Source organism: Calonectris borealis, chromosome 5, assembly GCF_964195595.1.
Source record: "Calonectris borealis chromosome 5, bCalBor7.hap1.2, whole genome shotgun sequence".
Taxonomy (NCBI): domain Eukaryota; kingdom Metazoa; phylum Chordata; class Aves; order Procellariiformes; family Procellariidae; genus Calonectris; species Calonectris borealis.
The window spans coordinates 39193620-39210276 of record NC_134316.1 but is presented as its reverse complement, the minus strand read 5'-3'; the positions used below and the strand labels follow the sequence as shown (position 1 = coordinate 39210276).

General features: G+C 51.4%; 1 protein-coding gene across 1 annotated transcript; it reads left to right on the top strand.

Annotated features, from left to right (window-relative positions):
* Window positions 1–3839: 3839 nt before the first annotated feature.
* CCDC177 (coiled-coil domain containing 177) lies at window positions 3840–5853 on the top strand. Its single transcript, XM_075152520.1, has one exon. It carries the CDS (start codon window positions 3943–3945, stop codon window positions 5851–5853), a length of 1911 nt encoding a protein of 636 aa, XP_075008621.1. The 5' UTR covers window positions 3840–3942.
* The last annotated feature ends 10804 nt before the right edge of the window (window positions 5854–16657 follow it).

The window sequence follows — 16657 nt, the reverse complement described above, 5'->3', positions numbered from 1 at the left end:
CCGCAGCTAGAAAGAGAAGGACGCTGTGCCTGGGAGATACCAGCAGCCTGTAGCCTAAAAACTGTGTCAGCGGGCTCCATACTCTGCTCTCCCCAAGGCTGCCACCTTCCCCCTATCCCCAGGGCTCAGGAAGGAGCAGAGTATTCTGGGGCAAAACCAGGAGGGGTCTAAACAGGAGTGAGTAGGCTGAGAGCTGGAGTAGCTACACAATAGCTAGGTCACGGTCCTCCCAACAACGGTGTAAACACAGCGTGAAAAAGAGAGAATAGAAACTGCAAACTAGATGGAGACAGGATTCAACATGGAAAAAAAAAGCTATTTAGCAAGCAGAAAATAATTCACCAACTAACGTTCCCCATGGCAGAGGGGAGAACAGTTCTGGAAGTCACACTGTGTTGAGCAAACCTTAGGAGAGCTAGCAAATTAGAGAAGGGGACACGAGGAGAAGTTAGAGAGGAGGAAGGCACCACACCGGCACCAGGACTGTGCACGCAGCTACCCTGTGCCAGGCAGCACGGAGGTAAGTGCTGGGCAGGAGCCCACTGCTCTGCAGGGCGGCAGCTACTGGGAGAGCCTGACTCACTGGGAGGAAGTCGGAAGAAAGGTGACGGCTGATTGTGCAACTACAGGGGATTGATTTGCAATGACAGTATGTTTTCCTTGGCTCTGAGGGGATATGGAAACAGTTTGCCAATATTTGTAAGGCATAGACCCAAACAGGAGGGAGGGCAAATTACTTACTAGAGGAGATAAAACAGGAAAAACTGAAGCTGAAAGTAACTAATAACATTTTACCAATGAGCTCTAGCAGGTTGTGAAATAGCTCTCACGAGGAGATCAGGGAAAAACCCAGGTACAGGCAGTTTTAAAGTTGAATGGGAAGAAAGCAACTAATATATGCGCAATGAAGAGCATACAGAAGAATTTGTTGAAGTGATACAAATATTTCCACCCCCACAATCTGTAGTCCCAATTTTCCGCTGCCCTGCATCTCTTGCAATCATCAACAGCAATGCAAAGAAGGAAAATGTTTATTAAAGCAGGAGCATAAGCTTATAGTACTGCTCCACCGAAGTGCATAGATTTCTAGACATTTCTAGCCAACAGAGAATTAGGGTTTATAATTGTGTGTGGGAAAATGACTCACTAGCAGTGATCCTCTTCAACTCCTCCAGAGATCTCCTCCTGCCCCATCCTAAACTTCCTTTAGTCTTGATGAGGTAGGGATATGACTCCATGTTTGGATAGAGTGTGTTAATATCTCCTAAAATCATATCCAGGTGCTTCTAAAATCTCGCAATAAATCCCCTTCCAATTGCATTTGGGAGACCACTTATGGGACTCCTAAAGATCCACAAGGAAACCTGAGAGATCAAGGCCCAAATACAGCCCCACTGCAGGCTGAAACAGCAACCTGCCACCAGCCCCGAGAAGCCCACGCCTTACCTGGCATATACACTTATTGGCTTAATATTTTCCATGAGGAGAGAATACAGCCACAGCCATGGCTTGACAGCTATGGTGCTGCAGCTAGTAGTAATGGTTAGCCCCACCAGCCAGTGAGCTGGGCTCTTCAAACAGCAGAGACCTGTTCCCTGGCCTGAGGATTTTTCACATAACTAATTACCAAGCTTTATAACCATCCCCTGCAGACTATGATGATGATGAATGAATGAGATCAGATTAGTCAATATGGTTTATTGGTGGAGTTTGCCCACTCGCTGTGGATGCATCATTACTGTGTGTGTTCATCAGCACAGGGATGAGCATGATTCAAAGTCTTTGCCTGTACAATATGAAACCACAACCAACCTGCAGCTCTTCAGCTTTCTCCCAAGGACTCCTAGGCCTTTCCTGGGTCCCTCTGTTGCTCTGTATCTTTGTCCTGGGCCATCCTGGAAGTCCTTTGGTGAGTGCCATATCCTTCCTTATTAAAGGAAAGCAGATTAAGCTGCACCTGTAGAGGTTAAATGAGAAATTGCTGAAAAGCACTGAAGGCTAATGGTGCATTTGCTACTACTGTCCTCTGTCTGACAAAATCAGAGTTGCTCCACTATGTGGCACAGATGCTCTGCAGCTCCACACCCAGCAGCGATCCCCTTTTTGCTGAACAGTATTTCTAGAGCAGGGCATTCCTCAACCACACCGGGGCTATTGAGCCCCGGATCCCTGTAGAAACGGGGGATCTATTGAAGTAACTGCAACCAGCATGTTCAAAGCGGGTACCTGCAAAGGTGGACTGCATTGCCTATAACATCGCTCTAGTTGCCCCCTTGTCAGTCCTGACACATCCCTGCAGCAAGTAGTAGCTTGCATTAGCACTAAAGGGAATAGGGTTTCATGGCTGGAAACTGCTTTGCACTGAAATTTGAGAGCTGTGTCTTTCCTCTCCATCTCTGGCGTGAATTCCCTAGGTGGCCCAAGGCAGGTGCCTTCATCTCCCTGCGGCTCAGTTTGCCATCTGTAAAACTGGGCTAGCATCCTCTCCTCTTTCTTACACCCCCTTTTATGCTTGCTTATATTAACTGCAAATATGGATGGGCTTGTTTGTGTGCAAGTACAGTACAAAATAGGGGGCACGACCCTGGAAGTGCCGCTCATATGGGGAAGGTCTGCAGGGAAGGATGCGTGCATAGAGGACCAAATGCACGGAGGGATGCATGCACGGAGGGGCAGGTGCACGGAAGGACGCCGGGATGGAGGGATACGCGCACACAGGGATGGAGGGATGCGCACACACAGGGATGGAGGGATGCGCACACAGGGATGGAGGATGCCTGCAGGGAAGGACACACCGGGCGGGCCGGACCTTTGCCCACCGCCCGAGCCACCCCCGGCGCCGCTCCCGCCGCAGCAGCGCCCGGCCCGGCCCCTCGCAGTGGGGGGGTCAGTGGGGCGGGACCCCCGCCCGGCAGCAGCGCTGCTCCCGGCCCGGCCCGGCCCCGCCGCGGGGCTGCGGGGCGGGTTCCCCCCGCGCCCGCCTCCGCCCGCCCGCCCCCCGCGCGGGGCCTGACGCGGGCAGCGCGGGGCGCCGCAGCCTGCGGGCGGCCGCCGTGCCCGCCGCCGCCGCCGCCCCGGAGGTGGGGGCGCCGAGCGGGGCCCGGGGTGCCATGGAGCCGCCGCCGCCGCCGCCCGCCTGATCCCCGCGGCTGCCGGCACCGAGACAAAGCGCGGGGCTGCCCGCCGCGCCCGCCCGGTGAGTGCGCGGGGGGCCGGGGCGGGCGGGGGGGCTCCGTCCTGCGCCGTGGGCACCGACCTCGGGGGGGAGGTCCCGGTCCCGGTCCCGGTCCCGCACCCAGCCCTGCCTGACACCCCCGGGCACCCCCGTCCTCATTCACAGCCTGGACACTCCCGTCCGCAGCTCAAACGCCCCCGACCCCAAACACCCCCGTCCGCCGCTCTGCAAGCCCGGTGCACCGCAAGCATCGTCGCTCATAGCCCGACCACCCCCCACCCCGCACTCCCCCACCTCTGGCCCAGACACGCGCCGTGCACCCCCGGCACCCCCATTCATTGCCAAACAAGCCTGTGCCCACTGCCCAAACGTGCTGCAGGGACTCTGAACGCACCCCACGTCACCCCAAACACCCCCGTCACCCCAAACGCCCCCACGCACAACCCACGCACCCTAAAGACTCCCCCATCACCCTCTGTGCCCAAGCGCACGCTGCCAACACCCTCACTGACCGCCCAAACACATCCCCCCGCCCCAAAAACGCCCCAGCCCAGGCACCCCTACATCCAATACTGCCCCCCCGGGCAACCTGTCCCCCTTCCCTCCCCAAACACACCCCAGCTGCACTCCCCCAGCCCAGGCACCCCGCGCTGCAGACCCCTCTCCAGCTCCTCCTGCCCGCCCTGCCCTTGCGCCTTCCCGGGGAGACAAAAGGGGTCCGTGCGCCCCACTCACCCGCCTCCGCTCTCTCCCTTGCAGGCTGAGCCATGGTGGAGCCGCCGGCTGAGCCCCCCCCGCAGCCCTGCCCGGCGCCCGGGGGGGGAGCGGCGGCAGCAGCGGGGGGAGAGGCGGCCCGTCCCGGGGAGCAGTCGCCGCTGCTGCACCTGGACCTGTACAACTTCGACTGCGCGGCGGCGGAGGGCAGCCGGTACGTGCTGACCAGCCCGCGGTCGCTGGAGGCCTGCGCCCGCTGCGCCGTGCGGCCGGTGGAGCTGCTGCCGCGGGCGCTGGGGGAGCTGCTGCGGGAGGCCCCCGGGCGCTCCATGCGGGTGGCCGCCGGCCTTTACGAGGCCTACGAGCGGGAGCGCCGCCGCAAGCTGCAGCAGTGCCGGGAGGAGCGGGAGAGGATTATCCGGGAGGAGAAGAGGCGGATCCTCGCGCCCCTCGGCAGCCTGCCGCCCTCGCCCGCTGCCCGCGTCGCCCCCCGGGCTGCTGCCACCGCCGCCGGCGGGCCCCGGCCCCATGGCGGGGGGAAGGCCGGGGCGTCAGGGGGTGCCAAGGCCAAGAGCCACTCCCTGGACTCGCTGCAGAAGCGCCGTGAGGGCAGCTGGGGCAAGACCTCCTCCGAGTCGGGGGCCTCGTCCTCCTACAGCGGGGAGAGCCTGCGGGAGCGCGGGGGCAAGGGGGGTGGCCGGGGCAGGGGGGGAGCTACGGCCACCGGCTCCCTGCTGGGGCGCAGCTTCAGCCTGGGCGACCTCAGCCACTCGCCGCAGACCGCCCAGAGGGTGGAGAGGATCGTCAGGGAGGTGAAGAGGAGGAAGGGCCTCTCGGAGGTGCCCGAGAGGGACAAGAAGATCGCGGCGCTGATGATCGCCAAGCACCAGGAGGCCAGCCTCCTGCGGGAGCAGCGGCAGGCGGCCCACCTGCAGTGGGACAGCCAGCGGCGGCTGGCGGAGCAGCGGAAGGAGCAGGAGGAGAAGGAGAAGCAGAGGGCCCTCCTGCAGGGCCAGCGGATGTGGGAGAGCCAGGTGGAGAAGCGGCGGGGGAGGCTGAGCCAAGAGCAGGAGGAGGCTGCTTTGCTGAAGCAGAGGCAGCGCCTGGTGTGCGAGGAGAGGTGGCGGGAGCAAGCGGAAAAGCAGGAGCGGCTGCGGAGGGAGAGGCTGGAGAGGGCTGTCCAGGAGGACAAGCAGAAGAAGCTCCATCAAGAGCACAACCTGAAGGCAAAGGAGGAGGGCAAGAAGGAGCACCGGGCGCGAGAGGAGCAGCTCCTGCAAGAGAAGCTGTCCACGGCTGCACAGAAGAGGCTGAAGAAGGAGGTGCAGCTGCAGAAGGAGAAGAAACTGCTCAACCAAGCAGAGAAGCTGAAGCATGAGGCCTTGCTCAAGGAACTGGCCAAGCAAGAGGCTGAAGAGAAGGAAATGTTGAAGGCCTCTCTAGAGATGAGTTTGACCAAGGCTCAGGAGAACTATGAACAGCTAGTGGAGAAGAGGAACCAGGAGCTGAGGGAGAAGGCCAGGCGGGAGGACATGCAGATCCAGAGAGCCAAACTGGCAGCAGAGAAGAAGGAAAGAGAGCAGAAGGAGCACTTGGAGGCCCTGGCTAGAGAGACAGAGAGAAAGCTCCAGCATGCTGCCCAGGTGGCCGAAGAGGTTGTCCAAGAAAAAGCCCGCAAGGTGGTCTTGAGCCGTCTAGAGAAGGAGAAGGTGCAGAAGATGAACAAGCAAAAGGTGGAACAGTATGAGGACTTACGGCGCAGGGAGATACTCCTCTCTATAGAGAGGAAACTGGAGAGGAGCGAGCAGATCTTCAAGGAGAAGAAGACTGTCTTAGAAAATGCCAGATCTGTCGCTCGGGCCTCCTTCCATGTCCGGGAAAAGGTACGGGAGGAGACAAACATGCGCACCTTTGACAAGATGGCCTTGGAAGCAGAACTGCATGCCCACCTGAATAAGAAATGAAAGATCTTGTCATGGATGAGTGGGGATACATCACCCGTTGTCCATCATAATGCATCAGAAAGCTCCTCTGCATTAACATTTAAAAAACACCAACTACTACCCTAATTTCTTATTTTGGGGGAGCAGGGTACCGCACAAAAACATGGCAGCTATTTCACATACTTTTTAAAATATGTTTTTGCTCTGGGTGTGTTTTAAGGACTGACCTCAGTCATCTTTACAGAGGGGAAGTGAGTTTTTGTGTCCTCCACCCCACAAGCACACATATTTTCTCAGAGAGGGCTGCAGAAGTCTGCTTGAAGCCTGTGAGTTAACAATTGATTGTCTACACTGGAGCTGACTACAGCTGCACTCTTCAGTTGGAAGTGCAGAAACAGAGCCTACTGACAGAGAACCAAAACCACCCCAGCTGATTCTGCCTTGAGTGACAGGCAGCTTGGTTTAAGTTACAGGACTGCATTTTCAAAGCCGCTGCACCCCGATGCTGAAGGCGAGGAGGGCTGGAGTAGAGAACACCATATGCCCCTGGGTGCCCCTCGCCCGCTGCTGGTGCCGAGCAAGAGAAAGCACAGATCAAGACTTCGTAACACCATGTAAGTAGGCGTTATGACCAGAGCTGGGCAGAAGGTGTTAGAAGTGCTCACGAACACAGTTTCACTTTTGCTGTTTGCAACTATTGCCCCTCCCAGGTATCCTCACCCCTCCTTCTCCGTTCCAAGTTTCTCTTGCAAACATTTGTATAATTCTTTTCTTTCAGAGGTGGGGGGGCAGGAGAGAAGTTTGTGGGCAAACCACAAACTGACGGGGACCCATGCGACCCACTTGTTCATTAAGATATAGAAGTGAATGAACCTGTGGAAGCTAGCCTTTGTGGCAAACATGCGGATCCATTTGTAAATGGAAATTTGCAAACAGACTGCATAGAGAAATTGCTCCCCCTGGGAATTCTCAAAACTCGAGGAGACCCTCAGCAACCTTATCCAATTTGGCCTGCCTTGAGCAGGAGGTTGGACCAGCTGTCCTCCAGAGGTCCTCTCCAACCTAGTGGTTCTATGAGTTGCTTACAATGAGACACTTGCCCAGCTCTTATCATTGTCTACTGAGCAGGGCAGCATTTGTCTGTCCACTGGTGCTAACAGTTGTATTCTTATATAGGGCACAAGAAGGAGTAGATGCGCAAAATAAGGTACATTACAGATTCTCTTAGATGAGGATCACGGCTTTTTTGTAACTCTAACTCAATACTGTTTAGAGGGAACTGAGTCCTCCTGCCATTAATGCGCTGGAAATATGAAAAGCCTACCTACAGCCTGTGCGCAGCATTCAAGCAAGAGTGTTCTGCTCCAGGTTTCCACATTTACTATCTGCTGGGTTGCAGTTATGAGCACACATCCAAACCAGGCACTTTCTGCTGTTTTTTTCTGACCCTGGGCAGCGCCAGCTCTCTGTTCCACCATACCTGACGACGTGCTGGGTTGCTGTGGGGGAGAAGCAGCAAGAACAGCCAGGATCTTGTTTCCTTGCGGATGTCTCTGACATACAACACAGTAGAAGAGAAGACCAGAAGGCGGCTGACATATAGCACAGATATGCAGTCCTGAATGCATAGATTGCTTACCAGAATTTCCCAGGAGGTGACAGCAGGTCAAAAACCTCTTAGAAGGCTTTAAGGAGGGTGTTAAATGAACAGCAACAACAACAACAGTAGACAGGCACACCCTGGTGCCCTGCAAGGCTGGAGACATTATACGAACAGTGCTGAAAATGAAGCAAGTAGGGATTTTCTTTGATTTTGATGGAACTTGCTCTTCTTTGAATCACGGTACAATTGGTGCTGTTGAGGGCAGGCAGCATGAAAGTAGGAATTAGGGCACCTGAGCGATGATTGCTCCATCAGTCCTTGGCTTGCTGTGCAACTCCAGGCAAGTCCTCAGGGGCTGGGCTTGCTCCTATTGATGTAAACGCAAGCAGAGTCAGGCTCTTGGGGTTGCTGGGACTCGCAGGAAATAGTAACCCTTGGCTTGGCAAACGCTTCAAAGACTTTGGACAAGTGATGCTAACAAAGCACAAAGTACTATTTTATTATTTATTTATTTATTTATTTGAGTGGTTATTGAAGTAAAACATATCCGTTGGTGAAAAGCACTAACACCAAAATCTAAAAATATCAGTGGCTGTGGGAAGGACAGCTGCATTACTGTTTCCAGCTAGGAGTCTGTCCCCTCGCCCTCAAAACAGCAATCAGTTTGAACAGTGAAACCAATCCTGCTGTAACACCGGACAAGGTCCTTGGTAAAAAAAGTCTTCACATGTTGTTTGTACCGCAGTGGTCCATGTGTGCCCTTGTAGCTGCAAAGACCTAGAAAAGAGATGCCCGGTGGCCCAAATCTTCCCTTGCTCCCTGGCAGCACTAGAGCTGGGATAAAACCTGCAGTGACTCCAGCACAGCCAACATTTCATCCTGTTTGTAGCCCTTAGGGCTGCAGAGAAAGCCTGCCAGCACGGATGTGAGGGCTCTTGCTCCCCGCGGCATCACATGGTGGTTGAAGTTCACTGCTTGATCCATTTAGTAGAGGGCAAATGGGGAGAGCTGGGAAACAGTGGAAAGAAGGCAAAATGTGGTGGGCGAACGAGCAGATGCAGTCTCTAACTGGAACAGCAGTTTTTCCGTAAAGATCTACTGCAGTCTGCCTGAAGGCTTTGTCCAAACCTCCCTCTGACGGGGCATTTCCAATGCAGGCTGAGAACGTTTTACTCCCCAGGAGACATGTCTTGGCCACTGACTGTGATTACACCTGGGGTCCATCTCCTGCTGCTGACTGAGTTTGACACCTTGGGGCTACAGCCAAACTAATCAAAACACACCTACAACATGGTAATTGGATTTGCAAACTACTGTTCCTATACCGTGCAGTGTGCAGCTCAAGTTTTGAATGTGCAATCTAAGAAAAAAATATTTTTTTTCAAAAGACATTAATCTGTGTATGGATATTTTTTATTTCTGTAATGGTTCCAGTCCAAAGTCTGTGAAAGTCAATGGAGTTTATAAGTCGTTTAAAATTGCGGCATGGGAAATGAAGTCAGCAAGTTGGGTGGAGGCGTGAGAGGTAGTTCTTGGGTCTGCTTATGCATCTGTTTATTTGAGAAGGAGTTTTACTGCTGGATTTCTGTGGGAACAGAAATTAAACCCTGGGACACATGTAAAAAGTATGGCCCTTTTAGATGAGGCTCATTTGGTGTTTTTGATACTGAACTGCAGGCCAGAGAAAACTAAAAATCAAAGCAAGCGACATGTTACCTGACAGCTCAGAAGTAGATCATGGCTTATTTAGAGCAGAGGAGCAGCTGATGATATTTGGTTAGGTCCTGCAGAAAGATAACTTAGGTTGGTCCTCCTCTGGGATTAGAAAACACAGTTTAGGCTATTGCTGTATTATAATCATGAGGTTATAATAAAGACTTTGCTTCTAGGCCATTTGCGTGCATGCCACAGAATGACCACTAGACCTTGAAATACCTGCACTTTAAAAGCAGCAACAGCAACAAAAGGACAATTACCAGGAAACTGCTGTGACTGATAGCACATCTTAGATCCGGCTAGCATCAAATTCCCAGGTTTCAATTCCTAAACACTTGGAGTCTAGCTCCAGGTTTCACATTGGATCCCATAGATCTAACAGGACAACCCGAAATCTGGATCCAATGCCTCTCAACATCCAAATCTAAAGCCAAACACTGACATGTGGACACACCTGTAACCCCACTTAAAAACCACTGCACTGCTTACTACTGCCCATTGGCTAGGACTACTGCTAGAAGTTGACCTGCTAGAAACCACTCTGAATGTTTACAGGGTTTCTGAAGTTGAGATATTGAAACATTAGAGAGAAAGACTCCAATATCATTTAAATGTTCTAAAAAGAATTACAGGACCAAGTCCTGGGATTTGTTTTCAGGTAAAACTCCCATCATTATAGACTAATGTTTTGCATAGCGAGACAACATGATGGAGCACACAGTATCGGAAAAGAAGAGTCTGTCACACTGTTGGCTATGGCAGAATAAGACAAATAATTTCAGAGGCCCCAGAACTGTGCAGCCTGGTTTCCTTGGGCGGGTGCCCTGTGATTCTCACTTCAGTGAAACCAAGGCTGCAGGATGAGTTCATCTTGTATTAGACATCAGAGAACTGACCCGTGGGGGAGAACCATTGACTAAAGAGCAGTTTCTTTTGCCTGAGCTCTGGATGCATCTCTCACGCATTTTGAGTGTTCACAGACTATCTTGTTTATGTGGATTGTCTAGTTTTTAACAGCATCCGGGCTAAAGCTGGAGCCCTTCAGTGCCAGTGAGAGTGCCAACAATCTCTTCTGCATTCTGCCTGTTCACACAAAATTCATAACTAAAACACGACCCCTCTGTAAAGGTTGAATTTGGCAGACACGTTCAAAAGCTGTTAAGAGGAGCAGCTGCACCACCACTAGTTAATATTTTACAAGGTATTTTTTAACCCAGTTTATCACAAATTCTTTCACCACATGGATGAGAGATGCGAGGATTGGATTTCTCACCTTGGTTACCTACTGTGTTTCTCTTATGATGCTTACGGTGCTCCAGGCTTATTCTGTGCTAAAATTTCTCCTGATGCCAGGGAATTCTGTTCACTAAACAAATGCTGAATAGGCAGTGCACACAGGTCTGAGAGGGGACGTATTTCGGTGTGCATGTCTTTACTAAGCCAAGCCTGGATAGGGAGACATGGGAAACACAGAATATGCGATACAAAGTCCATCAACCACTAGTTTTCCAGAAGTTCTGCTAAGAAGAGCCCCAGAGCCTGCTAGCTGTCATCAGGGGATTGACTGCTTCAGGGAGGTGACATTTTCTGCTCCCTTACTGACCTCGGAGAGAGCCAGGCTGATCACATCCTACCTGAGGACAGCTTCTCAATGCCACCAGTTGTTACACCAAAACAGATTTGCTTTCAGCTATGGGTGTTCTTCCTCTGGTGGTGAAGCACAAATGTAATAGTTAGAATGCCATTTTGGAAGTCGTTTTTTTTTTTTGTATCTTTCTTTTTTTTTTTCATTCTTAAAACAGATGCAGGGAGGTATAAGGATGAGACACAAAACTTACTTAGATGCAGCACACTACGGGTGATGACTGTGGCTCTCTTGGCACACAGTTCTGCTTTGCAGACCTGGAACTGTGCTGTTGTCCTGTCCACATCCAGGAGAGCGGAGGTGCTCCGGGAGGGATCTGCCTGCTCTTAGATCACACAGGCTCTCTTCAAAGCATGCAAGTTTAAGCTCGTTTAATGCTTTGCTGAGTCAAGGTCCTAGGGAATTAAGTTTGTTAGAATTGGACTTAGCTGTCATAGTTGTAAAAGAAGGCTATCCTAGGCAAAGAAGAGGAAGACACTGGCTTAGCCCAGTCCCTCTGGAAATGAGCCCTGTGACATTTACTTTGCAGCACGGTACAGGCATGTTCCAGCGAGCCAATGGAACCCCAATACAACTCCTTGTGGGAGTGCAGCCCTCTGAGCCCTTGGCAAGCAAGTAGCACCCGCTGTAAAAAGCCAGTATCAAGGCACGGTAAGAAAATCATAACACTTCTGCTTCTAGGCACGAGGCAGCTCTGCCTTTCTTTTCGGTAAGATGTTACTAGATGGTCTTTTGAAGGGAAAACACTGGGAAGAGGAAAAAATGCAAAACTCTTGTGTACAAGATACCTGGAAACACATTCTCCATTTATGCAGAGCAACCAGCGCCCTGGGGAAGGCCAGTGTTCAGAGCCTCCATAATGGGATATGCCCCACATCCCGTATGCCTCTCAATGCTAGGGCATAAAAAATTCAGTTCTAGGTCTGATTTCTTCACCCTTAGTCCATTCTTTGAGCATGGTTCTTTGCTCTGAAACACAACCTTGTTATTTTAAGATTCTAGTCTAAAAGGACCCAAATAATTCTCTGGGAAGTTTGCACTCACCTCCTGCCATTTAGCAAGAAATCCCCCGCATTACAAAATCACTCTGGCAGTAAGAAATATCCTGTATTACAAAACAAAACTGCCAGTGCTATTTTGTTCTTACGTGCTTTACACAGCTCCTCGCATCCAATCTCAGGACCCGGCTCTGAGGTAAACTGGTTATCGCCCCCAGCCTAAGTAGGGGAAAACTGAAGCAGAAAGAACTAATGTGACTTGCCCCGGGCCGTGCTGGCACTCCGTGATCTAGCTGGAGCTCTCACTCACGTCCTCGCTGTTCCCCAAGCAGCCCGCTAATTAACCGCTCCTGGTTCCAAGGGAAGGATGTCCCTGTGCCCCTGCTGTGGCAGCTCCTCTGGCTCCTGCTCTGCAGCTGGTGCTTCACGGAGGATGAAGGTTTTAAGGTGCCCAACTTCCACTTCTGAGCATTGCCCCCAAACATTGAAGCCCTTGAAGGGTCCATAAAATTTCTCTTTAGGCTTTCAAATGGAGGGCCTGAAGGTGAGTGGCACAGATAAGGCTGCGCTGGGTGCCTCTGGGACAAGGGCAGGGTGGAAGAAGGTGCATTAGCAGAAATAGGCAGGAGCTACAGATGGAGACATTAAATGAAGGAGCAGGCATGGACTGAGAATCCTTATACCACCCTGGCTGGCTAGAGTTGCTTATATCTATATGTATGACAGCATACAATAACACTTTCTTTCAGCACATTGAAGTTACAGGGCCCAGGTTCATCCCATTAGTTGCCTCCCTAGAGCCAGCAGAGTTACTCCAGGAATGAATACAGCCTGGATATATTAACCTTTTTATTATTTATATAAATCACAATGCCTTGGGATAGGTTATGCTTCCAAGAGCCTGGTGGAAATTTTCCCCCTGCCTGCACTGTACCCAGGCAATGGGATGGGAGGGCCACATATCAGTTGGTATTTTTAGGCACGGCGACGAGTTTGTCAATACCTCGTGCTGCACGCTGTGTTCCTGGGTGTTTGCAAAGCAATGTCTGCTTAAACAGCACAGCGCAGCCGAGGGGGAGAGCAGCTGGCACAGAGGCACCTTGTCAGACAGCAAGCTAAACAGTGGGGAGTAAGAGATTTGGCTCTGTATCTGTCGGATGCTACTGGGAATGTTTTGGTTTGTAAGAGGGTGATGGGATAATTTTTCTCTTTTTTAATCACCTCCAAAGTGAGCTGTGCTATTTTTGACAATTATTTAATGATTTATAAGAGATGGGAAAATAAATGAGGAAGAAAACACAGATGTGTAGGTAAAGCAGAAAGATATTTGCCTTTCCCTCCCGAAAAAAGCCCTGAGCATTATCCCAGCAGTTGAGAGTTTTGTTAAGTGCCAAGTTGCATGCATTTTGTTAGACCCTAGGAGGGGGCCCACTCTGTTCACAAGCTTTGCTGCCTGTGCACCTGTCTCCTGTCCACACTGACTGAGACAGGCTTCACATTTACCTCCCAGTAACAGCTATTTCCTCAGACTTGAAGGAAGAAGTGAGACCAAAGAAACACAAGGTGAGATCCATGAACAGAAAGGCAATATTTTCACTGTAGAGGGACCACTACACAGCCGTCCTGGGTGGACTCAGCCCACATCTGACATGAAGCCCGACAGAGGAGTGACACTTTGCTCTCATCGGGGGATTTCTGCAGCCCTCACCTAGTCACTGTCTGAGACTCTGCGCTGTTTTCTGCTCCCACCAGATTCAAGTTGTCCTTATTTCCTAGCCAGTTTGGCCCTGAGGCTTCTGCTCCCATTGCCTACAGCCGCAGCTCGGTACCTGGGGAGCCGGCCGCAGGGTGCAGCCAAGTCTCCACTTGTCTGTAGAGGCTTCAAGCCAACTAAATTGCCCTGCTCTTCCTTAAAGTGAGGCGTGCCTGTGCATGAGCAACTACAGGAACTGTCTGAATCCGAGCTTTGGGCCTTTGGGTGGTGTAGATTGAAAACTTACAGAAGAACTAGGATGTTGCGGTGTAGCAAAGGGATGCTACTGTTTGATTTTTAAATAGCAGCATCGCTGCTAATTTGCTTCCCTTGCATTGCTTCCCCAGACAGTGTAACATGAATGGGGCAAGCACTAGCAGCACCAGAAGAAGTGATTAGATGTTTGCCCTCCATGCTTAGACCAGGGCTTAACATGGGAAGTGGTGCCCCTTCTTGCAGGAGAGGAAAGCTTTTCTTTCTGTAGTCATCATGCCTGTGCTTTGGGGTGAGGTTGGCAGCCTAAGATATGTCCACCCTATCACCACTGCCATGACTGCCAGTGCGGCGTGGATGTAACCAAGTCAGCCTTAAACAGACTGGCGCGGTCACCACTAGCAGTTTAACAGTGCAGTGCCTAGGGTGGGCTAACTGCTCCAGTATTCTCCAGCTTCTCCTTACAGGCTTTTCAACCCATCCTGAGCTCTACCGGTAAATTCATAATTAGCTTATATAGGCCTGCATGACCTGTCATGACAGGAATTTTAGACATATCTTAACAGCTCTGAGTCATGACATTGCTTTTTCTGCTAGCAGTTTCACCCACTGCTGCGCAGGAGGAAGTAAAGCCAGGGAGGATGGTTTCAGTAAACCAGAGCTGACCTGCCTGCCCTCAGAAAACGCTCGGCAGGTAGGCAGGCCGAGGGATCCTTCAGGGCTTTATGCAACACTAGTTAGAGCACCTGACATCTTAGGTTTGCTGTGGATACACTCCATATCACTTTGCATGGTAGCTGTCACTCCAACTCACATCTCTTGGGTGCTGCAAGTCTTAATATTTTCCAGGCAGAAGGCACTCTGTCTTGTAACAGGAGTTTTCTGTGATTCCTACAACATTTGAAAGAACCTGCATATACCTCTTTGCACAGTCAGGTATTTCAATGCATTTTATTTACGGTTTCATAAAAAAATTGTGGAAGTAGAGATTCCTGAAGGCAGTGATGTTCACACCCAGAGCTACTGTGCTCTCCAAGTGTCTCTGATCAGACTACACTGTGCTACTCTATAGATTTCTTGCAGCTCCTGCAGTCTCTGGGAACCTGCAGACCCATCCCTGCACAGACACTGTACTATAATGCAGATGCCACGTGATTCAGTCACAGCCTGCGAGTCCCCAGATGCACAGAAAATTTACTGTAAGCTACCAGGGGAATTTCTGCAGTCTCCTGGAATCCGCAGGGGCCCTTTCCGTCCGTCCTGATGCCAGCACTGTATAAACTCGCATGCTGTACGGTACCCGCTGACCTAGCCATGCTGTCTGAATCCTCTCCATGACAACACGCTGCGATGTCCTCAGGTACAGGGAGGCATCCTGCAAGCAGGCAGGGCTGGCCAGGGAGTCAATGTATCAGATGTATAGACTGTAATTTTAGTATAAGTCTTTCCTATGGGGAAGTTGGAGGCAAAAATGCAAAGGGACAAAATGTCTGCCCAGAGGAAAGGAAAGAATTGCTGAACGTGAGAGAGAAGAAAGAAATGGCAAAATGGGAGATTTAAATAACCTTCAAATCATAGGAGATATGGTTTATAGGTCTCGTGCAACAGATGTGCGTGGCCAAACAGCTCCTTTCACACAACATTTTGGATACCCTCAGGGAATGAAGAATGGTGGAAGGTACTCTTACCACAAGTAAGAAAGGAGAGGTGTTTTCCAACAAGGGTTGGGGGTGGCTGGAAAGCTGAGTGAGTGGAGAAATGTAGAAAAGCTGTTCTAGACATCTCCAACAAGGATGGCTCTCACACCAGTACACCAGGTTTGCACAGGTGCTGCTCCGGGGGGGGGCAGGCAGCACCCCATGACATTAGGAGGGAGCCTGAGCTAACCCCCCGCTTTGGGCTCTGCGGCAGCAGCCAGGCATGCCCAGAGGGTTCCTGCAAAGGAGAGGGTGATAAGGAGCATCTCTCTCTGTTTGAATGTGAGCTGGCACTAAAAGGATTTTACCGTGTGTCAGTGCTAGGATCAGGAGGATGAGCTGCAGGAGAAGTATCTAGCTCAAGAGCACAGGATGAGGAAGCACATTTCTGCTGAAGCTTATTTTAATTCTGCTTTTTCATTTTTAATTTTTTTTTCTTAAAGACCAAATTTAATGCCAAACTGCCAGGGGTTGCTAGAGACCCACAAGATGCCCATAGCCCAGTTCTCGTTAGGAAAGTGGAGACCTGGCTGGCAGTTTCGCACAAAGGGCAGATCGTGCATGGCTTGCTTTGTAAGCAACCATTTCGATTCAGTCACCAGACCATGGGGCTGGGTTTGCACCCAGTAAGGTCAATTGCCCAAAGGCAAGCACAGGGTGACAACTAGCACATTCCTGTGCCTGAGCGGAGGTGACACCACAGCCAAAGGAAACCTGAGGCTGGAGTTGTTTCCAAGGAGGTCCGGGACCTTCTGAAAGGGAAAAGCCAGATTAAAGGGGAATCATAATCCTCAAATATGCAGTGACAGCATGGGAAGAGAAGATTGCTCAAACAAATGGGTCTCCCTCAAGAAGGATAGCGTCTCACTGTTGGCAGGCTGGATGGGGGCTCATGTCCCCTTCTTCTCCTTCTCTGGCAAGGGCAAGAAGCAGACTCTCAGCAGAAAGGGGGGACAGACAGCTGGCTGGGAGGATGAAGCCTCCTAGGTCAGACCTTGACAGTCAAAGCTCTCACTCTGATTTCACTTGCAGGCGGGACCCTAAATATCACCAGGGCGACTGGGCTTCAACCCTCGATGACTTGTACAACCCTGAAACTGGTCATGCATCCACACTCTGATGCATTTGCTGCACTTGCTTGGACATCAAGGCAGGCTTGTGGGGCTTCCCAGCGTGCCAGCCGGATGCTTCACAGCCATA